General features: G+C 40.0%; 1 protein-coding gene across 2 annotated transcripts in view; it reads left to right on the top strand.

Annotated features, from left to right (window-relative positions):
* Positions 1 to 23,478, top strand: part of dync1h1 (dynein, cytoplasmic 1, heavy chain 1) — a 104,904-nt gene that overhangs the window by 1,846 nt on the left and 79,580 nt on the right. For both annotated transcript variants that reach the window (XM_086002965.1, XM_086002966.1), the window contains exons 2-23: positions 283 to 370; positions 819 to 992; positions 3,157 to 3,412; positions 5,301 to 5,487; positions 6,290 to 6,561; positions 6,701 to 6,928; positions 7,902 to 8,978; positions 9,285 to 9,464; positions 9,579 to 9,728; positions 10,898 to 11,044; positions 11,712 to 11,852; positions 11,941 to 12,117; positions 12,331 to 12,441; positions 12,553 to 12,672; positions 16,029 to 16,268; positions 16,703 to 16,858; positions 17,441 to 17,554; positions 21,329 to 21,439; positions 21,524 to 21,733; positions 22,292 to 22,438; positions 22,867 to 23,033; positions 23,123 to 23,296. In XM_086002965.1, the coding sequence (XP_085859091.1) occupies positions 283 to 370; positions 819 to 992; positions 3,157 to 3,412; positions 5,301 to 5,487; positions 6,290 to 6,561; positions 6,701 to 6,928; positions 7,902 to 8,978; positions 9,285 to 9,464; positions 9,579 to 9,728; positions 10,898 to 11,044; positions 11,712 to 11,852; positions 11,941 to 12,117; positions 12,331 to 12,441; positions 12,553 to 12,672; positions 16,029 to 16,268; positions 16,703 to 16,858; positions 17,441 to 17,554; positions 21,329 to 21,439; positions 21,524 to 21,733; positions 22,292 to 22,438; positions 22,867 to 23,033; positions 23,123 to 23,296 (4,627 nt within the window). The remainder of the gene's footprint in view (positions 1 to 282; positions 371 to 818; positions 993 to 3,156; positions 3,413 to 5,300; positions 5,488 to 6,289; positions 6,562 to 6,700; positions 6,929 to 7,901; positions 8,979 to 9,284; positions 9,465 to 9,578; positions 9,729 to 10,897; positions 11,045 to 11,711; positions 11,853 to 11,940; positions 12,118 to 12,330; positions 12,442 to 12,552; positions 12,673 to 16,028; positions 16,269 to 16,702; positions 16,859 to 17,440; positions 17,555 to 21,328; positions 21,440 to 21,523; positions 21,734 to 22,291; positions 22,439 to 22,866; positions 23,034 to 23,122; positions 23,297 to 23,478) is intronic.

Here is a 23,478-nt window from a genome sequence, read left to right as displayed (position 1 = left end):
GTCAGTGCAGATCTTTAGCTGGCCACCAGGAGGAATGTGAGCACAGCTGTGGGTGATCTTTTGTCTCTACATAACAAGCACCCATCCTGTCCTTGGCACCTGTGTATGACATAGTTGCATGAAATATGTGCTTACTGCTCTTGTACCATTTGGAAAAAATATCTGAAGCAATTATATAAATGTAAATTTTACCATAAAATTGTTTTTTTTAACAAATTGTTTAATTGTTTACCCCATAGATGTCATCAGTTTTATGTATTTTAACAATTGTTTACTTAATAGAGGATGTTGGAGATGAAGGGGAAGAGGAGAAGGAGCACATTGCTTACAACATTAACACTGATATTCATTATGGACTTAAGTCTAACAGGTACTGAGTTTTGGATTTATGAGCATTTGTACAGGTTGGTCTTGTTTGGCCAAAATTACAGTTAAGTTCAATGATTTTATTTTAGTAGTCCCTCTAAATATTGGATCTATTTTTAATTTGCATATGCAATATTAATATTTAAACAGTCTTCAATGCATTCACTGTCACAAACCTATTGGGTTTGAACAAAATGTAATACCATTTTGAGTGTATATTAAATAGCATTTGCCAAAGTACCAGTCTCTGATCTCAAGTGTACTGCTGACAAGTGACTCTTGTATGTTAATTATGAAGTTACATTAGTATTTGTGCCCTACTTGCATACTGATGAGATTAATCTGCTTTTGGGAAAACAAACCTCTTGTATTTATTTCATTGAGCTTGAATATGTATCTTTATACATAATCTAGTCATTTAAGATTCAGTTGCAAAATGTTTCTGTTTCTAGCTTGGCCTTCATCAAGCGTACTCCAGTTGTTGATGCTGATAAACCAATTTCATCTCAGCTGCGTGTTATAACACTAAGTGAAGATTCTCCATATGAAACATTGCATTCAATTATCAGCAATGCAGTGGCTCCATTCTTCAAGTCGTACATTAGAGAGTCTGGCAAGGCTGACAGGTACTTGTTTATGTCGCAGTATAATGCTTCTACATTTGTATGTAGATGTTAAGTCCAGCAAATATATGGTTGATTTGCAGTGTGATCACAATGTTTAATCCTTCAGTTTGAAAGTTAATTGCATGTTGACTATAAGGAACATCCATATGTCTGGCATCAGATGCTGTTGGCAAAACTAACTGAAAATTAAATTATGCTGCACACCATCTCCACAGTATTAAAAAGTAATGATTAACCAAGAGTAATCAAAATGTGGCATATAGTTGATCTTTATAAACTGCTTGAGCCTTGCTCTCAATTTGATGTCCTCTGCTTCTCTCTTTGCGTTTCCCCCCCCCCCCCCCCCAACAAACAGTTAAGATTGGTATCTGATTGCTGTCTGATATTCGGCATTCGCTTCCCATGTCGTCTTATCTTGCCTACCATCCCTACTTTGAGGCTTCTGCAGGACTGCTCTTATTGGAAAGTTCAAAGAGTCCTTTGCAGATTTTTAGGGTGGTATATTCCATGTTACGGCTTGTTCCAAAGTCAGGGGTTCCATAGACACATTCTTGGGTTCAGTGGTGTCATTTGTTCCTGTAAGTGGTTTAAGTATCTTGGTTCTACGGAGGTTGACTCTCTCAATGCCCTATATCTAATTGTATGATAATGAAACCTGGGGATGTAACTATAAGTCATAACGGCACAGAAGGAGGCAATTCAGCCCATCGAGTCCGTGCTGGCTCTCAGTCCCATTCCCCTGCTCTATCCCCTGCAAGTTTATTTCCCTCAAGTGCCTATCCAGTCTCCCCTTGAAAACATTGAGTGTCTCCACTTCTGTCGGCAGCGAGTTCCAGGTCCTCGCCACTCGCTGCATGTAAAAAAAAAAAAAAAAAAAAAGTTTTTCCTCACATCCCCCCCTGTATCTCTTGCCCAAAACCTTAAATCTGTGTTCCCTAGTCCTTGTACCATTTAACTAGTGGGAATCACCCCTCAACCTCCTTTGCTCTAATGAAAACAAATCCAGCTTCTCCAACCTGTCATTGTAGCTAAGATCTCCCATCCTCCGAACCATTCTGGTAAATCTCCTCTGCACCCTTTCGAGGGCCTTCACATCCTTCCTAAAGTGTGGTGACCAGAACTGGATGCAATACTCCAGTTGTGGCCTAACCAGCGCTTTTATAAAGGTTCAGCATAACTTCTCTACTTTTGTACTCAATATCCCTATTTATGAAGGCCAAGATCCCATATGCTTTGTTAACCACTTTCTCGATATGTTCTGCCACCTTCAGGGACCTATGCACATTAACTCCCAGGTCCCTCTCCCTGCACACTCTTTAAAACTGTGCCATTAAGTGTATATAGCCTCTCCCTGTTCCTTCTGCCAAAATGCATCACCTCACACTTTTCTGTATTAAATTCCATCTGCCCATTCTGCTAGCCTTTGTGTCCCGCTGCAGTTGATTGGGATCATCATCACTGTTTGCCACACCCCAAGTTTGGTGTGATCTGCAAATTTAGAAATTCTACTGTATTCCAATATCCAGGTCATATATATCAAAAACAGCAGTGGCCCCAGCACTGACCCTTGGGGAACACCACTGTCTACCATCCTCCAGTCTGAATAACAGCCATTTACCACAACTCGCTGTTTTCTGTCCTTAAGCCAATTCCTCATCCAAGCTGCCACTGACCCACCTATTCCATGAACCTCAATTTTGTTAACCAGCCTTCTATGTGGTACTTTGTCAAACGCCTTCTGAAAATCCATGTAGGCAACATCCATTGCATTCCCTTCATTGATCCTTTGTGACTCTTGAACAAAACTTAAATCTCTCCAGCAGACTGAGGAAGCACTTGGTGAGACGAGGCTTGATATGAATCAATAAATTGCTTTATTTCACAGTAAGATGAGCATATAGAACCACAATTATGATCAAATTCCATTAAATCAGTACAGCTGATCTTTGAGTAATAACAAGATGAGCAAAGGCTGTTCAACTTTGATTTCATAAAGCCTGAAACTAAGCTGTGAAGGGAAAATCCATGGGACATCTTCCGTAGACACTCGGTATCCTCTGTTTCATTGTAGCAGCATCTCAAAAGGAAGAGAATGTATGGTTAAAGTATCTTGTTTTCAATGCTTTTGTTTCCATCAAATAATTATTGTTCTCTGCTTTACCAGGGATGGTGATAAAATGGCACCATCTGTCGAGAAGAAGATTGCAGAGCTGGAAATGGGTCTTCTACATCTGCAGCAGAACATTGAGATCCCAGAGATTAGCCTACCAATCCATGCAGTCATAACCAATTTAGCCAAGCAGTGCTATGAACGTGGGGAGAAACCCAAAGTCACTGACTTTGGTGATAAAGTGGAAGATCCAACCTTCCTCAACCAACTGCAGTCTGGTGTGAACCGTTGGATTCGAGAAATCCAGAAGGTAAGAGTTAATCAAATCTTACTATGTTCGGTGCTTTATAAATGAGAATTAAAAACTATAGAGCATAATTAAATGTACAGCTGTTTAGTAGTATTTTCTTATGGTAGTGTTGGATATTGAAGCTGAACTCGGCAAATGGGAATATTTCTGTACACTATTAATGTTGGGCAGTCTGATGCAACACTTTGGCCTCCTGTACTGTGGTACTGCAGCCATTTTGGAGATAAATATGTTGACTACTGGTTAAGCAAAACCTCAGTAGTTTCATGTAACGGATGGTAATCCAGATTTAGTATAAAATAGAGTTGAGAAGTGTTGTCATGCCTTTTTTATTGTTGCACTTGAAGTGTAATTATGGGTTCTGTAATCAAATGAAATCTATTGTACTGCTTTGTCTGCTACTTTTTAACTTTTAATGAGCCTGATTTCTTGGCTTACAGCTAACAGATGGTGTCTGGTGTTCTTTCCAAAGGCTAGGAGAACACCAGAGTGTGCATGTTGATTTTAGCAAGTTAATTACAGTAACGAGGGTTTCTGTTCAACCCTGGACAGTGGTGTATTACCACATTTTGTGCATATAAGGTCGCACTTTAGGTTGTTGAGAGCAAAGGTTCACTTTTGGGAGTAGTCCTTTATGTTGAACAGGAGGAATATCTGGTGAAGCCCTAAAAAGTAACAAAGCTTTTAACGACCTGATATGAAACTTATGATGCTGAGAATGAACATATTACAGTTTATTTAACAATAATCATCTAATGAAAAAATGCTCTTATCTCAAAATATTAAATCAGCACTCAGGATGGTGGTAAAATTCTCTCCCTAGTCCTAATTTAAATTTTGGAATTAATTTTACTGCTAGTCACTGTCAGCTAGGGGATTGGAACACTATTTTCTCCACGCTGTGTCAGGATCGCTAATTTCCATGTCAAGTTAGATGCAAAGCTTTCTCTACCTGTCTCAGAAAAGGGCCCCCTTGCTAAACCATTGTAAATTTTCTCCCCTGTTTCCCACACCAGCAATGTTTTGTCCCCTTTACCGCCCCCCAAACCCAGCAAGATTGCAATTTTGTGTTGTGGACCCACACCCACCAGCAACTGAAGTGAAACTGTCCAAACTCACTTCATATCAAATCCTTGTAGTTAGCAGAGAAGGCTTTAATTTAATCAGTCTTGTTTGGATTTGATTCTAAGCTGCAGTAGTGCATGAACTCACTGCCATCTAGTGCCCAGATTTTTATTTTCCAATCTGCAGTTTTCTCCAATCCCTTCCACCGTGCCATTGAGATGCAACCTATTACCTTGTTGGCCAAAATGTTTTTTTTTTTTTTTTTTTTTTTAAGGCCCATACACACCAGCCCTCAATTTTTGCCTTCCCCTATATTCCCTCTTGCAAAGCAGAAAGACCTATATCAACATATTCTTTTTAGTGTTGCGATTCAGGAATCTTCAACCTTCAATGTTGCCCTTTTTCTTGTCTTTCCTCCCACCCCAGAAAAAAGACAACGTGCTTCTGCCTTTTTTTTTTCCACACCAAGTCATTTACCATGTTCTAGTGATGCTATTTGAGAAACCACCCAACCATTTGATCACGATATGCTTCCATTGGAACGTGATGTCAAAGGTGTATAAATGAACCCTTGTCTGTGGTACAGGCTAGGGGAGTAGAATGCAGATGACATCTTTCTTTATGTTGCCAACCACCTCTGCATCTTCCAGTTTCTTCACTGTGTGTGCATCACTTCCTGCAAACTGAGTGCTGATGGAACATGCCATTATAGCCACAGTTCTATCAAACTTTTTCTGATCCAACCCAGTTCCACACACAACATCAAAGGAATTTTAAAATCTTAAATAAAGCTAGCCTGTACTGATACTAATCTTATTTGTAGGTAACCAAGCTTGACCGTGATCCTGCCTCAGGGACTGCTCTACAAGAAATCAGCTTCTGGTTGAATCTGGAAAGAGCCCTATATCGCATTCAAGAGAAACGAGAAAGTGGGGAAGTGCTCCTGACTTTAGAAATTCTCAAACATGGCAAACGTTTTCATGCCACTGTGAGCTTTGACACTGACACTGGTAAGTAATTTTATACACTTGCGTATGAAAAACATTTAAAGGACACCTCTGAAAAGGCTGTACAGTAGCTTTGAGTGTCCACAAGGGGTTTCATTTGTATAACTTAATTTCCCCTGCCATTAACAGTATTTCATCATCGTTATGGTTTGTTAAATGCTTTTCCATGAAAGTTCTTTTTACTCCTGTTTAAAACTTTAGAAGTGTCCTGAGGAAATCTTCACGATGGGGGTTAACTGTTAAGTATTTGTATTCTTAAAAAGTCATCTTCCGTGTTCTGTCTGCCTGAAACAAATCTGTAACTGGCTATATTTGGATCATTTGTCTTAGAGTTGGTTTTAAAAACAATAGAAATAACCGCATCCCTGTGGTTTTTGATCAGTAATGCCCCTTTTGTATTATGAAAAATCTACTTAAATAGGAGCCTAATTGCTTCTGCTCTTAGATTGATTATTGGTACAGCAAATGGCAGGTTACATAGTACTTCCAGAACTAGAAAAAATATACATCTATGAAGATTAATTTATAGAAAATAAACTGATTAACTTTGTCATTTTTGATGTTTAAGTCAACTAATTTTATTGCTTTGCGCAGGTGAGCATTTTGAAAATAGTTAGATTTGATGATCACTAAGGTCTGAAAACTTGACATTTGTCAATATTGAAAGAATTATTGAGAAGATTGGGTCGCAAGTCATTAAGTCTCGTCTTTTAAAATAAAAGACATGTGCATATAAATTTAATGAATTTAAGATGTTTGACTTTTTTTTTAATTGTATGGTATTAATGTTTTTCTAAAATAATAGGACTTAAACAGGCATTGGAAACAGTAAATGACTATAATCCCCTGATGAAGGATTTCCCGCTGAATGATCTGCTGTCTGCAACTGAACTGGATAAAATCAGGCAGGCTTTAGTTGCAATCTTCACTCACTTGCGAAAAATCAGAAACACAAAATATCCTATTCAGCGAGCATTGAGACTAGTGGAAGCAATTTCGAGGGACCTAAGCTCCCAGTTGCTTAAAGTCTTGGGAACACGGAAATTGATGCATGTTGCTTATGAAGAATTTGAAAAGGTAACGAGATTTATATTAAGTTTTGTGACTTTTTTCATACTTTGCCAACTTGTATGTCATTTTCTCTAAGCTCACATGTAACCTTAGTGAAAATATTTTATATTCATATTGAATTTTATACGGAGCCTTTATTTTTCAGGTGATGGTGGCGTGTTTTGAAGTGTTCCAGACATGGGATGATGAGTATGAGAAGCTTCAGGTTTTGCTTAGAGATATCGTTAAACGAAAGCGAGAAGAGAATCTTAAGATGGTATGGCGTATCAATCCTGCTCATCGTAGGCTGCAGGCTCGTCTTGATCAGATGAGAAAATTCAGGCGGCAACATGAACAACTGAGGGCTGTTATTGTCAGAGTTCTTAGACCCCAGGTAATTTTTGATACATAGCCTTAACCAGTGGGAGCTGGGGATTGTATGATGCAGTGTATTAACTAGAATAACTTCACAATGCAGCGACTACAAAGTTTAATTCATATTTTAGCAATTATAAATGACTTAAGACACTAGGATTGTTTTGAAATCAGACGTTGAGACGCTAAGCGCATCCATAGGTTCTGACTAAGTAGCCAAATACATTTAAGCCAAAGTTCATAAGCAGCTTCCTTGTTTATTCAGTGTTTACACATTTATTTTGGTTATTTAGACATCATTCATTGAAGTTTCTTTCTTTACAGAATATTAACTATTATTTTACTTGTAAGCTGTTTTATCTGTGCGTAAGGCTGTGTCCCAAAATCTGTATCCAAAATTGGGCTGTGTGAGGGGAGGGGGGGGGAACCCACTGTTCTGATTACATACTTGTTGCAACTCAAGCGCAGTGCACTTTGAGGAAGGTCAAGGGCAGGAAAAATGCCACTCCAGTTTAATGTTTGCAGAGATCTTTGAAAGTTACAAACTAATGCAACCAAATCTAGGGTGTACTCATTGCTCCTCACGGTTGAAATGCCAGTAATCGGCAATAATCCAAATGCTACATTCAATCTCCAATTTTGCCAAATCTCAGGTGCCCCATTCCCAGTAATAGCAAATACTCCCAAATTCATCCAAATCTGGCAAGGTTTATTTTGGGGTTTTCACCTCTATTGAGAGACATTAGTACTAGTCTCGCATAATTTAAAAGCAGCAAAGGAAACTTTTGCTTTAGCCAATTTTTGAACCACATTTATCCCATCTATGTAAAGTTTAACTTAAACACTTTTCCCTATTCGACACACTACAAAAAATTTGTTTAACAATTCTTTGTCACATCAGTATTATGTGGTTTTTCCACTTGAGTAATTATTGCAGATAATTTCATACAATTGTAATTCTAAATTGGTTTTTTTTTCTTCAAATTTTAAAGGTGACTGCAGTTGCTCAGCAGTCCCACGGGGAAGGGCCTGAACCCCAGGACATGAAAGTAGCAGAAGTTCTATTCGATGCAGCTGATGCAAATGCTATTGAAGAGGTGAACCTTGCTTATGAAAATGTCAAGGAGGTTGATGGGTTAGATGTTTCCAAAGAAGGAACTGAAGCTTGGGAAGCAGCACTGAAGCGCTATGATGAGCGAATTGACAGAGTTGAAACACGTATTACAGCCCGCCTTAGAGATCAGCTTGGCACTGCAAAAAATGCCAATGAAATGTTTAGAATATTTTCTAGATTTAATGCTCTCTTTGTTCGTCCTCACATTCGAGGTGCTATTCGTGAATACCAGACACAGCTAATCCAACGTGTGAAGGATGATATTGAAGCCTTGCATGATAAGTTCAAAGTGCAGTACCCACAGAGCCAAGCTTGTAAGATGAGTCATGTCCGTGACTTACCTCCTGTTTCTGGGTCAATCATTTGGGCAAAACAGATTGACCGGCAGCTTACAGCCTACATGAAACGTGTAGAAGATGTTCTCGGTAAGGGTTGGGAGAATCATGTGGAAGGACAGAAACTCAAACAAGATGGTGATAGTTTTCGTATGAAGCTTAACACACAAGAGATTTTTGATGACTGGGCAAGAAAGGTCCAGCAGCGCAACCTTGGAGTGTCTGGTCGTATCTTCACTATAGAAAGCACACGTGCTCGTGGTCGTAGTGGGAATGTTCTGAAGTTGAAAGTGAACTTTCTGCCTGAGATTATTACGCTTTCCAAAGAAGTTCGCAATCTTAAATGGCTTGGGTTCCGTGTTCCACTTGCAATTGTCAACAAAGCTCACCAAGCTAACCAGCTCTATCCATTTGCTATCTCACTGATTGAAAGTGTTCGTACCTATGAAAGAACATGTGAGAAGGTAGAAGAACGAATTTCAATATCTCTGTTGGTTGCTGGCCTGAAGAGGGAGGTACAGGGCTTGATAGCTGAAGGAATCGCCTTGGTCTGGGAATCCTACAAATTAGATCCTTATGTACAGCGCTTGGCAGAGAGTGTTTTCAGCTTCCAGGAAAAGGTTTGTCTATTTTAATTTCAGTTGCTCTTTGTGCACAAGTGTAATGAAGTTGTTGCTTGTGCACTAGGATAGTTGTGTATTTTTAAATACAGCTAATCACTTTTTGTTCCAATGTTTCCTAATTTAAATGTTAAATATTTCTGCAAACTATATCGGTGTAGAATTTGTAGCTGAAGACTGACGAGCCCTGACTCTTCAGAACTTGTATATCAGTTAATGCTAGCTAAAAAGGTGAGAAAGCTGCTGCAGAAAATCAATTAAATTAAATGGATGCAGTGATGTAGTTTTTGTGCACCAATGTTTCAGGTGGATGATCTTCTAATTATTGAAGAGAAGATAGACCTCGAAGTTCGTTCATTGGAAACCTGCGTATATGATCACAAAGTATTTTCTGAAATCCTGAACCGTGTTCAGAAAGCAGTTGATGACTTGAACCTCCATTCCTATTCCAACTTGCCAATCTGGGTCAACAAGCTGGATATTGAGGTAAGAGCTGCCACAACCAGAAATGGTGCTAGAGGATGTATATAGAACTTTTTTGGAAAGGGAGAGAAAGAATCTTTTTTGTTTGAGAATTCACTAACTGAACTGTTCTTGTAGATTGAAAGGATCTTGGGAGTTCGTTTACAGGCTGGGTTGAAAGCATGGACCCTGGTTTTGTTTGGACATGCTGATGACCAGGCTGATGTTGATATGGATACAGATGCTCCACAAACCAGCCATAAACCAGGAGGCGAGCCAAAGATCAGGGTAAGACTTTTCTACTTGAGGCATGAATTTGAGCTGGTTTCAGTGAGACTGGAAATACTTTCACTCATTCCTGTTCCATCACTGGTGGATATGTGGGCTACATTCCCAGCAGCATTAGTTTAAGTTTAAAAAATAAATAAATAAATTAAAAAACAAGTTTAAAAAGGCATACAGGATCCATGACTTTATAAATAGAGGCAGAGTACAAAAGCAAGGAAGTTATGCTAAACCTTTATAAAACCCTGGCTAAGCCCCACCCGAAGTAGTGACCAGTTCTGGGCACTAAATTTTTAGGAAGGATGTCAAGACCTTAGAGAGGATACAGAGGATAGTTACTAGAATAGTACCAGGGATGAAAGACTTCAGTTATGTGGAGAAACTAGCGTTGGTCTCCTTCGAGCAGAGAAAGTTAAGGGGAGATTGGATAGAGATGTTTAAAACATTGAAGGGTTTTGATAGAGTAAATAAGGAGACACTGTTTCCAGGGTCCGTAACCAGAGGACACAGATTTAAGGTAATTGGCAGAAGAACCAGAGATGACATGAGGGGGGGAAATAATTTTACACAGCAATTTATTATGATCTGGAATGTACTGCCTGAAAGGATGATGGAAGCAGATTCAGTAATAACTTTCAAAGTATAATTGGACAAATACTTGAAAAGGAAACCTTTGCTGGGCTATGGGGAAAGAGCAGAGGATTGGGACTAATTGGATAGCCTGTTCAAAGAGCTGGCGCAGTCGGCTGAATGGCCTCCTGTGCTGTATTATTCTATGGATGTTTTACTTGTGATTAGCCACCTCTGTAGGATATTACATTAATTAGGTGGAGTCCTTAACAGTTCAGATTGTATATGGGCTATGGAAAGAAGGCCTGAATAGCCTTTGTGTTGCATTAATATTCACTTAAGGTTACTACCCTCATTGAAACACTTCCTAAGTTGGGTGCAAAGCACACTAGAGGACATTTTCTACACCAATGATCCTTGTTTTTATATTTGGATAGTGAAACCCTTTTTTTTGATGGGGATACTAAATGTGTTTACTGACATTTCTACTACTATGAATGTTGCCCAACCTGTTCTAATGTAACAGGATAAATGGTCAGACTGAAGAAAAATATAAATTTCCTTCAGGTGTATTTGAAAACTCTCTTCTCTCCCTCTTGTAGAATATAGTACATGAGCTTCACATCACAAATCAGGTCATTTATTTGCATCCACCAATTGAAGACTGCAGATACAAGTTGTACCAAGAGCTGTTTAGCTGGAAGATGATTATCCTAACGCTTCCTAGGATACAAAGTCAGCGATATCAGGTAAGAGAAAACAGTGATGACTATAGCTTTCTTGCATTCTTAATGTTTTGATAGTTTATGTAAGGAACTGATTATACAGTATTAATTAGATAGTGTCCATAGTTGGTATAATTTGTGCTAATGCTAAACTTTGCAAAATCAATGAGGGGTGTGTTTTATCAGTTTTAATGGCATGGTCTTCCCTACAACTTTGTTGATTTCATATGCAAGATATGTAGTTCTAGTTTTATTTTTACAGGGAGTAAGGCCATGTATTTGTTTCTGCATGGAGAATATTGAAGCAAATAGCTGAAGAAATTGAGCTGAACTACATGTTCCACATGTCAGTTACCCAGACTTTAGACAAAATGAGAAAAGCACTAGTTAACCTCTTTTGCAATTTTACAAAACATGCAAATGTTGAGGGTTATGTTTTAATTTGATTGTGTAATTATGTTTTTAGTTGGCATGTTGAATATAAAGTTTTCCTGTTCACTTCAATATTACTGCAGTTGATTTATGAGTGAATATGAAAACTTTTTTTTAAAACTTAATTTTGACTCAATTTTAACTTTCTGAAAAATAGGAGTGAAGCTGTTAACAGCTATAATTTGAAATTCTGTAGGACAAGTAGAAAGTTTTCCTTTTGAATAGTGATTAGAATACTTTGATTTTTTTCCCCCATTAGGTTGGTTTTCAGTATGAACTGTCTGAAGAGGAGAAATTCTACAGAAATGCACTAACAAGAATGCCAGATGGACCAACTGCTTTAGAGGAAGCCCATGAAGCTGTTATGGGAATTGTCCGAGAAGTTGAAAAATATGTCAAGGTAAGCATTCTGGCAATTGCTTCTATTGCATTTTAGAAAGGCTTATTGAACAGATTAAGACCAATGTGTGCTATATTTTTCTTGGTAGGTTTGGCTTCAGTACCAGTGTTTGTGGGATATGCAACCTGAAAACATCTATAACCGTCTGGAAGATGATCTGAACAAATGGCAAGCACTGCTTGTCCAAATCAGAAAGGCCAGAGGAACTTTTGACAATGCAGAAACTAGAAAGGAATTTGGCCCTGTTGTCATTGATTATGGAAAGGTAAAAGAATAATGACATTTTTCTTTAGTTTAGACTAAAACAAAGCTTTAACTTGCCTATTTATTGGACTGACTTTTCAGTAGGGTTTTTAATCAGACCTGAAGTGTTGACGTGAAACTGATGCTTATCTCCACACTGTTGCCAGTACTTGAAATTTTTGACTTGTCCATATATCTCGAACTGCACTCTAAACTTTGTTTTTTTTTTTTCAAGGTGCAATCGAAGGTGAATCTAAAGTATGATTCTTGGCATAAGGAGGTTCTCAGCAAATTTGGGCAGATGCTAGGTCAGAATATGCAGGAGTTCCATTCACAGATTTCCAAGGTAAGGGCTTTAAGTTTTGGAGTAATGTGCACAGCAGTTGTATAATTGGATCCTATGTTGGCTAATGCAGTTGAGCCCTTGTCTCTAATTGTTGACTTTTTTTAAAAACAGTCTCGTCAAGAATTGGAGCAACACTCGGTGGACACAGCAAGCACTTCAGATGCTGTGACCTTCATAACCTATGTGCAGTCGTTGAAACGCAAGATCAAACAGTTTGAGAAACAAGTAGATGTAAGTGTAGAGTTAGAATTTCTTTTACCAAAACACACTGCATTGCAGCAATACAGCTGATTGGCCTGTAGAATTTTTAAAAATGCAGGTTTGTGAACAGCATAAGGGAAAAGTTCTTGGGATATATTGCACAGGGCTGGAGTTACAAAAATATGTTCACGTGTTACTTGGAACAAGAAATAGATTGCCTAGTATTGGATAGTTATCACTGTGTACTTGTTAAATGACAGGAAACTCTGGCATAAATACAGTCTTCCCGCACCCCTTCCCTTCCACCCCCCCCCCCCCCCCCCCCAAAAAGAGTTAATGAGATGAATATCAGAACACTGAACTGCAGGCATTATAATGAGTGGTCTGATCAATTATATAATTAGTGATGATTCTGGATCAATTTTCCATGGGGCAACTCGGCGAGGTATTGTGTACACATGTGGATCTGATCATTTAGACCCTATTCTGCTGAAGGGTTATGGCATTGCTCAAACATCAAAACAATTAGCATAGTTTTAGTCTTGCTAACAGATTTACTGTGGAGTTGCTCTTGTGGTCAAGTGGTCTCGTCACTTCACTGGTTCTCTAACTCTTGTTTTGCTAGCTTGTGTCTTTTTTTTCTTGATTGTTTTCTTCAGGCTTTGTCTTTCATTTTGGGTGAGTGGTGTGGCAGAAAATGGTGGTGACAGTATTATGAACTTGGACTGAGGCAGACAGAATCATAGTGGGTCTTCGGACCCGCCTCAAACTCCATTCCTTAGTCACTGACTCCATCCCTCTACCTGGCAACTGTCTTGAACCTGAACCAGACCATTCAAAACTTTGTCATATTTGACACAGATGAGCTTCTGACCGCATATCCACTCCATCAAGACCGCCTGCTTCCACCTCCGTAACATCGCCTGACTCTGCCGTGCCTCAGCTTGCCTGCTGCTGGAAACCCTCATCCATGGCTTTGTTACCTTTAGACTTAACTATTCCAATGGTCTCCTAGCTGGCCTCCGTCTTCCACTCTACATAAAGTTGAGCTCATTCAAAACTCTGCTGCCCGTATCCTAACTCACGCAGTCCCCATTCACCCATCACCCCTGTGCTTGCTGACTTACATTAGCTCCCGGTCCGACAACGCCTCAATTTAGAAATTCTCATCTTTGTTTTCAAATCTCTCCATTGCCTCGCTGCACCCCCTATCTCTGTAGCCTCTTCCAGCCCTACAAGCCTTCGCGATCTGTGTTCCTCCAATTCTGGCCTCTTGCACATCCCCCATTTTAATTGCTCCTCCATTGGTGGCTGTGCCTTTAGCTGCGTCGGCCCTAAGCTCTGGAATTCCCACCCTAAACCTCTCCGTTTCTCTACCTCGCTCTCCTTTTAAGACGCTCCTTAAAACCTACCTTTGTCCAAGCTTTTACTCATCCGACCTAATATTGCCTAATATGGCTTGGTGTCAAATTTTGTTTACCGCTCCTGTGAAGTGCCGTGGGACGTTTTGCTATGTTTAAGGCGCTCTGAGTGCAAGTTGCTGGTGCTGAGTGAGTGCTATCGGTCGGACATGGAACTGGGACTTTGTTGGCAAGTGAGAGTGGGCAGATTATGTTATGGGTTGGTGTTACTGGGGGGAATGAGGGAGAGGGTCTCGGTAGTAAGGAGGTTTGGGAGGGGGCAAGTGAAACTAAATGAGGGCAGCGGAGATCGTGAGAACACTCCATGCCAAGTCTGTTCATTTTATTGGGAAGTTGGTGTCAAAGTGGAATCGAAGGCAAGAGTGTGTGGATTGAGGATGAGGGACAGCAGTAGTGATTGTGGAAGCGGCTGTAGACACTGATGGTGGACAAGGGTGTGAGATTGGTCAGTAAGTGGGAATGGGACGAAGTGGGCTTGAGGCTGAGACAGAAGTGGGTATTGCTTGATATCTCAATGCCCTCTGCACTAACCCAGTTCAACCCTGCACTCTGAGTAAAGATGATTTCCAGCATGAAGTTTGGAACCAGTAAATTATTTTTAAATGGCTCGTAACTGTTGTGTCCTAGCTTCGTGCTAGCCAAAGGAATTGAGCCAGGGAAGGTCCAGCAACAAAGCAGGGAAAAGGAGCTGGTTCCTAGCATAAGGTTTTGTACAAGCACCATAGTGCTAAAAACGCATTGTTCCCAGTTTAGTGCTGGGAATTGCTGAAGTGGAAGCCCAGTGGCAAGCCCACAAACAAAGCGGCCACGGGGAGGAGTGGGACATTGGTGGCAGCAGAGTTGCAGGTCAGGGAAAATGTTGAGGTTTGTGGCCACAAGAAGTTGCGGGAGTGGATGCAGAGTGGAAGTTGTCACGAGAAAGGGTACATTTGTGCTGGCCATGGTGACCGTGTCAACTGAGATGGACATAACTCAGTGCCACCTTGCTGGGAGGTGTGCAGTGTGGTAAGTATATAAGCATTTTAACTTATAAAAGTAAAGTTCCCTTTCGATTTAGTTGCCCTTTATCTCCAGGGGGTTGGAATAAGGGAGGAAGTGATGCTTCTCTGTACAGTGCCTTGGTCAGATCCCTTCTGGAGTGCTGTGTTCAGTTTTGGGCACCGAACCTCAGGATAGATATATTGGCCTTGGAGGGAGTACAGCACAGATTTGCCAGAATAATATGCCAGGGCTTAAAGGGGTAAATTATGAGGACAGGTTGCACAAACCTGGTTTGTATTCCCATGAGTTTATAAAGTTGAGGGTAATCTAATCGAGGTGTTTAAAATGATAAAGGAAGCTTGTAGGGCAGATGCATAGCAACTATTTCCTCTGCTGTGGAAATCCAGAAGAAGGGGGCATAATCTTAAAATTAGAGCTAGGCTGTTGGGTGCTATTCAACCATGCAACATTACTTCTGAGCCCTAACCTTGACCTCATTGGATGTCCACCTAAGTACTTCCTAGCATGGGATCGCAGGATAGCAGTTAGAAGTAGGAACCCTGCTTGATCTTTCTCTTCACCAGCACCACCCTTTACAGATTCCACCTTGGGATTCTAATACCAGTGCTGGCACTGCAACTAACTCAATACAGAATTATCAGTAGGTTTCTGGAGAAAGCTTGAAACAACTGCATAGTAATGCAAAACTGCTGGCAACCTCATAGCATTAGCTGTTGTAAAGCTGTTTTGTGTTGCTGCAAGGAGGTTTGCTCCATATTTAGTCCTTGCACTTTTGGCTATTAAAATTTTCATTCCACTTTCAGTTTGAGCAATTGATGGATAAAATCAAAATAAATCCAAGACTAAGTACTCTTGAGCACTACAATGACTAATCTTATTTGTCTTGAATATTGTTTACGTGTCAGATTTAATGTAACTTTCAAAAGTTTGTGGGAAGTAAATTGATCGTTCTTCCACCTGTAGCTTTATCGCAATGGCCAGCGTTTGCTGGAAAAACAGCGATTCCAATTTCCCCCATCTTGGCTTTACATCGATAACATTGAGGGAGAATGGGGTGCTTTCAATGACATCATGCGTAGGAAGGACAGTGCTATCCAGCAGCAGGTGGCTAACCTACAAATGAAGATTGTTCAGGAGGATCGTGCTGTAGAAAGCCGTACTACAGATCTCTTGGGTGAATGGGAGAAAACAAAACCTGTAGCTGTAAGTAATTGATGATATTTCAAACCTTTTATTAGAAATTTGTTATCAACATTTTTCTACCATACTTTGTACGTTTAACATTTGCACTAAATGTCTGTTATAGTATATTTTGACTGCTTTATATATAGTTTAGATATATGATGCCCTTAAACTTTAACTGGGGTAATATGTAAAGACTTTGTCTATTGTAGTTTTAAAATTTAGTGGAATGATTGTAGGTTCAATTGGTTAGTAACAAAATTGTTGGCAACACAATTTTCTTTATCTAAATGTTCTATTTGAGCAAAAGATGGAACAAAATGCCATATTGCTTACATAAGTCAGTGTACTTCAAAAATAAATATACCATGTGAAGCATTTTGAGCTGTTTTGAAGTGAAAGGTGCTTACATAAATGTATGTATATTAATTTATAAAAATAAACTGACTACTTAGGGGAACCTTCGTCCGGAGGATGCCCTGCAAGCACTCACTATCTATGAAGGCAAGTTTGGTCGCCTGAAAGATGACCGAGAAAAATGTGCGAAAGCCAAAGAGGCTTTGGAACTGACAGATACAGGATTGCTCAGTGGGAGTGAAGAACGAGTGCAGGTATGTATTATAACAACTCTGAAGCCTAGATTTGCTGCTGCTGTGCAAATATTTCTGGCATAAATCAGGCAACTGGTAGCTGAAAATGGTAGAGATTGTTATGTTGACACACTGCCCACTTTCCACCACGGTGTAGTTTCTAGAGGGGGTTGGGGGAGAAACCAGTGATGTAGGAAGAGCTTGCCTCTAATGGGTGTGTCGTCATTTTCCTACATTTGGACATGCAGAATGTACATAATGAGATAGACGGGGAGTCAGCTGCGGCATTGGCTTATTTGAAAGGCTAACCTTGGAAAGTTGGGTTAAGCAGTACTCTTCCATTTTAGTCTCTTAAAATCTGCCATTAGCCATTTATATATAAGCTATGACCTTATCGGAATATCTAGGTTTGATTCTCTATAAAATAATATGCAAGCTAAATGTTCATTCTGAAAGGTAGTTTTCTTTTTGCCCTGTGTGGAAAATGTTATTGTCCAGTTCTGATTATGTACACCTTTGGTACGATGTTTCCTGAATGCCTTCTCAGCGGATGATGATGCCTCATAACTACAGCTCATGACAAATTATCTCCCCTTTTACCAGGTTGCGTTGGAAGAACTGCAGGATCTCAAAGGAGTCTGGTCTGAGCTCTCCAAAGTCTGGGAACAAATTGACCAATTGAAAGAACAACCATGGGTTTCAGTGCAGCCGCGCAAAGTATGAAAGACATTTGTGACTGTGCCTTTACTTGTGCTCGTTCGAGATTCACTTTGTTTTTCCAAAATAAGAAAAATGAACTAAATTTGAAAAATTACTCTGGCAAACAGGCTCTTAATGCCCATCACCTGTGTTTTGGTGATGGTTAGAAAACATTAATATTCTACTTAGTATTCGACGAGGGTGGGGGGCGAAGGAGGAGGAGAGACGCGCACGCACGGCAGAAGCAGACAGACTTCAAGGGTTAAGTTACGAGGCGAGATTACACAAATTAGGGTTGCATTCCCTAGAATTTAGACGGTTAAGGAGTGATCTGATCGAAGTTTTCAAGATAGTGGGAACAGATAGAAACTATTTCCACTGGTTAGGGATTTGAGGACTAGGGGGCATAGTCTAAAAAAATTAGAACCAGATCTTTCAGGGTTGAAATTAGGAAACACTTCTACACCAGTAGAAGTTTGGAACTCTCTTCTGCAAACGGCAATTGATGCTAGATAAATTGTTAATTTTAAACAGGAAATTGATAGCTTTTTGTTAACCAAAGCTATTAAAGGATATGGGCCAAAGGTGGGTATATGGAGTTAGGTCGCAGATCAGCCATGATCTCATTGAATGGTAGAACAGGCTAGAGGGGCTGAATGGTCTACTGTTCCTATGAGATGCAGAGACACAGTATTTGTAGAGATTTCTTAAACATGCAAGCTAGTCTTGGACTCCGGGTGCGGGGGGGAACTCCATCTCCTCTCCATTCCCATAATGCCGTTGGGCTCATGCTCTCTACCTCGGATAACTGTTGACTGACCACAGGAACCTACTGGTGAGCCAAACTTTAGTGATGGCAGACCACAGAATGCACCCCCACTTTTACCATCCCCCAGGATCGTCCCCAGTGCAGGTCCCCAGCACACTCCATAGTACTGCTAACTGCCAGACACCTAACTCCAACTGGTATATCTTGATGTGTAGCTTTGACTTTAAAAATGGATAAAGGCCACATGCATTAAAAATAAGCCACTTGATTTTCTCAATAATGTATAGTTGCAGAACTTTCCCTGCAAAGTACTGGTAAAAATCCCAGAATGGCATGTAACTTAAAGGCTTTAGATAATTCAGTCACTATAAATCGATGGTCCTGATATCCCATAACACCTGTAGTGTGATCAATGTATAATACTTCCCCTTTGTCCTTTTTAAAAAAAAAAAAAAAAAAAAAAATGCATTATTTCCAAATATTATGGGGAAAAAAACACATGATTCTGATTTTAAAAAAGCGATTTTTATCAATACCCTTATTTCCAGATGCTAATCTGGAACTTGTTCCTCTTTCACCTAACTTGGTACCAGAACATCTGGTACCAAGTCAGGGTGAAAGAGGAACAAGTTCCAGATCAGCATCTGGCAATAACAAGGATATTGATAAAATCACTTATAATTTAGGGAGCAGTGATCATAGTATCAGAAGGCTTAGATTAGCTATGGAAAAGGACAGTGAGCAATCTAGAGTGAAAATGTTTAACTGGGGGAAGGCCAATTTCAGTGGGATGAGAATGGATCTGGCCCGGGTAAACTGGAATCAAAGATTGGCAGGTAAAACCATAATGGAACAATGGGCTGCCTTTAAAGAGGAAATAGTTCAGGTACAGTTGAGTACATTCCCACTAGGGGGCAAGGCAGGGCAACTAAAGTCAGGGCTCCCTGAAAGGTGAAAGATTGAGAATATGATAAAGCAGAAAAAGAGCGTGTATGACCGATGTCCAGTTGATTGATATCTATCTATCTCTATCCATCTTCTATAGGCATATAAATAGTAAAAGGGTAGTAAGAGGAAGGGTGGGGCCGATTGGGGACCAAAAAGGAGACCTATGCATGGAGGCAGAGGGTATGGCGGAGGTATTAAATGAGTACTTTGCATCTGTCTTCAAGGCAGAGGATGCTGCCACAGACATAGTAAAGGAGGAGGTAGTGGAGACACTTGATGGGATGAAAATTGATAGGTATTAGAAAGGCTGGCTGTACTTAAAGTAGATAAGTCACCAGGAGTGGATGGGATGCATCCTAGGATGCTGAGGGAATTGAGGAAGGAAATCGAGGAGGTACTGGCCATAACATTCCAATCCTCCTTCGATACGGGGGTGGTACCAGAGGACTGGAGAATGCAAATGTTCCACCCTTGTTCAAAAAAGGGTGTAAAGATAAACCCAGCAACTACAGGCCAGTCAGTTTAATCTCGGTAGTGGGGAAGCTTTTAGAAACAGTAATCAGGGACAAAATTAATCGTCCCTTGGATAGGTGTGGATTAATTAAGGAAAGCCAGCACGGATTTGTTAAAGGCAAGTCGTGTTTAACTAACTTGATTGAGTTCTTTGATGAAACCGAGGGGGTTGATGAGGGTAATGCGGTTGATGTGGTGTACATGGATTTCCAAAAGCCATTCGACAAAGTGCCACCTAATAGGCTTGCCAGCAAAGTTGAAGCCCATGGAATAAAAGGGACAGTGGCCGCATGGATACGGAATTGGCCAAGTGATTGGTTGTTTTTTGGACTGGAGGAAGTTATATAGTGGTATTACCCAGGGGTCGGTTCTAGGACCTCTGCGTTCCATGATATATATTAATGACTTGGACGTGTGTGTACAGGGCACAATTTCAAAATTTGCAGATGAAACAAAACTTGGAAGTATAGTGAACAGTGAGGAGGAGAGTGATAGACTTCAAGAAGACATAGACAGGCTGGTGAAATGGGCGGACATGTGGCAGATGAAATTTAATGCAGAAAAGTATGAAGTGATACATTTTGGTAGAAAGAATAAGAGGACATATAAACTAATGGTACAGTCCTGAAGGGGGCTGCATGGACAGAAACCTGGAGGTTATATGTGCACAAATTGTTGAAGGTGGCAGGGCAGGTTGAGAAAGCAGTTAAAAAGGCTATGGGATCCTGGGCTTCGTGAATAGAAGTATAGAGTACAAAAGTGTGGAAATTATGATCCTGTATAAAACACTAGTTCGGCCCCAACTGGAGTACTGGGTCCAATTCTGGGCACCACACTTTAGGAAGGATGTGAAGGCCTTCAAGAGGGTGCAGAAAAGATTTAAGAGAATGATTCCAGGAATGAGGGACTTCAGTTACGTTGATAGACTGGAGAAGCTGGGGAGGGTTCTCCTTGGAGCAAGGAAGATTGAGAGGAGATTTGATAGAGGTGTTCAAAATCATGAGGGGCCTGGACAGAGTAGATAGAGGGAAACTGTTCCCATTGGCAGAGTGGGTCGAGAACCAGAGGACACAGATTTAAGGTGATTGGCAAAAGAACCAAAGGCAACGTAAGAAAAAACTTTTACACAGCGAGTGGTTAAGATCTGGAATGCATTGCCTGAAAGGGTGGTGGAGGCAGATTCAATCATGGCTTTCAAAAGGGAGTTAGCTTTCAAAAGGGAGCTGTGTAAGTATATGAAGGAAAGAAAGGGCGGGGGAGTGTGACTAGCTGAAATACTCTTGCAGAGAGCCGGCATGGGCTCGACGGGACAAATGGTCGCCTTCCATGCTGTAACCATTCTATGATTCTATGTACTATCCAAGGCAATAATGGCAGTTTCTCTTAGTGCAAAGTACCTCCCAAAATAATATTCAAATAGCGATTGAGCTCCTTAACTTCTGTTTATATTGAATTCCTTCTGTTGATGGTTGAAGCCCTGAGAGTAGACATTTAGTGCAGTGCTAATGCGTTTTATAGATAAATGACATCTACTGACTTATTTCTACTATTGCATAAAACAGCTTCGCCAGAACTTGGACGGATTGCTTAACCAACTGAAGAATTTTCCAGCTCGTCTGCGCCAGTATGCATCATATGAGTTTGTGCAGAGACTTCTGAAGGGCTACATGAAGGCATGTCCTTTAAACTTAAATATAACAAAAATTGTGTTCATTTGTATGACCAAACAGAACATTAATTTTAAATGTCTTGTATAGATTAATATGTTGGTGATTGAGCTGAAGTCTGAGGCCTTGAAGGACCGTCACTGGAAGCAGCTGATGAAACGACTCCATGTTAACTGGGTGGTGTCTGAATTAACACTGGGTCAGATATGGGATGTCGACTTGCAAAAAAATGAAGCCGTTGTTAAGGATGTGCTACTTGTGGCCCAGGGAGAGATGGCTTTGGAAGAATTCTTGAAACAGGTTAGTAACTTTCAAATTTACCTCCCTCTTGAGTTTGAGGATAAAGCACCGGTAGGGAAGGAATAACTGAACATTTTAGAAACTTATTACCAGGTTTGATGAAATACAGGTTGTCTACACAACTTGAATAGTATCTTTTTCGTAGTACCAGCACTAATGTGTTAGTACCTCAACATTTTATATCTGTTCATACAAGTGGTACAACTTCTCGTCTCAAATTCTTCCAGTTGTCCCACTAAATGTTAGTCTTATGCAAAAATAAAATTCAAATACAGATTTAACTATTATATACTGGTCCATGGTTGCTTAGAACATTTGTTGGACAAGCAAATTTTCTGTAGCCTATTGGTAATCCAGTGCAAATAGTCCAAATATTGTTTTAGTAACCACCAGCGACAAATTCTGAAATGCTGCTTTTGCTCAAGTTATCTCCAATAGCACTCTGTTCTGTCACCTGAAGTGCCAATAATTGATGGGGCTAAATTCTATAATTCTGTGCAATTTACCTTTTGTAAATTTTACCATTTACGATATTGTTTTAATCATAAAATTTAACAGATTAGAGAAATGTGGAACACCTATGAACTGGACTTGGTAAACTATCAAAACAAGTGTAGATTGATCCGTGGCTGGGATGACCTTTTCAACAGGGTCAAAGAGCACATCAACAGTGTATCTGCCATGAAGCTGTCTCCCTACTACAAGGCAAGTATTTATGGGAGGTTTTTTACATTCTGTTGCTTTATGCTTTTTCCTATTGAGATGAAATCTTTTCTGAATTGCAGTTGATCATCCTTCCACAAGTTTTACAATTGATACATTTCCAGCTTTAAGTTTGTGTTTGTATTTTTATAATTTTGCATTTTAATTTCTATTCCTTCATGCTTTCGCTCACCTTGCATTAGGCATTACCAAATTACAAGGTATCTGTTGTGTGTCTTTGTAGTCATTTTTGATGCAGTGAGATTTTAAAGTTTTGTTTTAAGATATTAATTTCTGCTCTGTTCAAAATGTTTGCAGCATTCAGCAGTGATGGTTTTCCCCAAGAGGATTGTTCAGCTGATTATCCAAATATATAATTGCTTAAATGGCTAATCAATATCCTTTTTGTGCTAATTGTAACATTTTTGTAGGTCTTCGAAGAGGATGCCTTGAGCTGGGAAGATAAACTAAATCGTATCATGGCGCTCTTTGATGTATGGATTGATGTCCAGCGTCGCTGGGTCTATCTTGAAGGCATCTTTACAGGAAGTGCTGACATTAAACATTTGCTCCCTGTGGAAACTCAGAGATTCCAGAGGTACGTGAATAGATTTACATTTTAAATTTAAACAGTTACTTTAGAAATTCTTAAACTGAGGTGCATGTTTTGCTTTTATTATTAAACAGCATCAGCACTGAGTTCCTAGCACTCATGAAGAAAGTGACCAAGTCTCCCCTCGTCATGGATGTTTTGAATATCCCAGGAGTGCAGCGGTCATTGGAACGGTTGGCAGATCTGTTGGGCAAGATACAGAAGGCTTTGGGAGAATATCTGGAGAGAGAACGATCATCCTTCCCTCGGTAGAGAATTGAATATTTTTTTGAAATGCACTTGGGTGCATTGAGTGGTGAAAGGAAGCGAAAGAAATTGCAAGAGAAAAATTAGCTTATTGCACATACCCTTCTATAAAAATGTAGAAAGTTTGAGGCTGTACTTCTAAGATTAGCAATCAAACTTGGGTTATGTAAATCAGAATCCTGTA

Source organism: Somniosus microcephalus, chromosome 12 (genome assembly GCF_052327205.1).
Source record: "Somniosus microcephalus isolate GS21.2 chromosome 12, FLI_Smic_1.0, whole genome shotgun sequence".
NCBI lineage: Eukaryota > Metazoa > Chordata > Chondrichthyes > Squaliformes > Somniosidae > Somniosus > Somniosus microcephalus.
The sequence above is the reverse complement of the archived record's forward strand: the minus strand, read 5'-3'. Positions and strand labels throughout refer to the sequence as shown.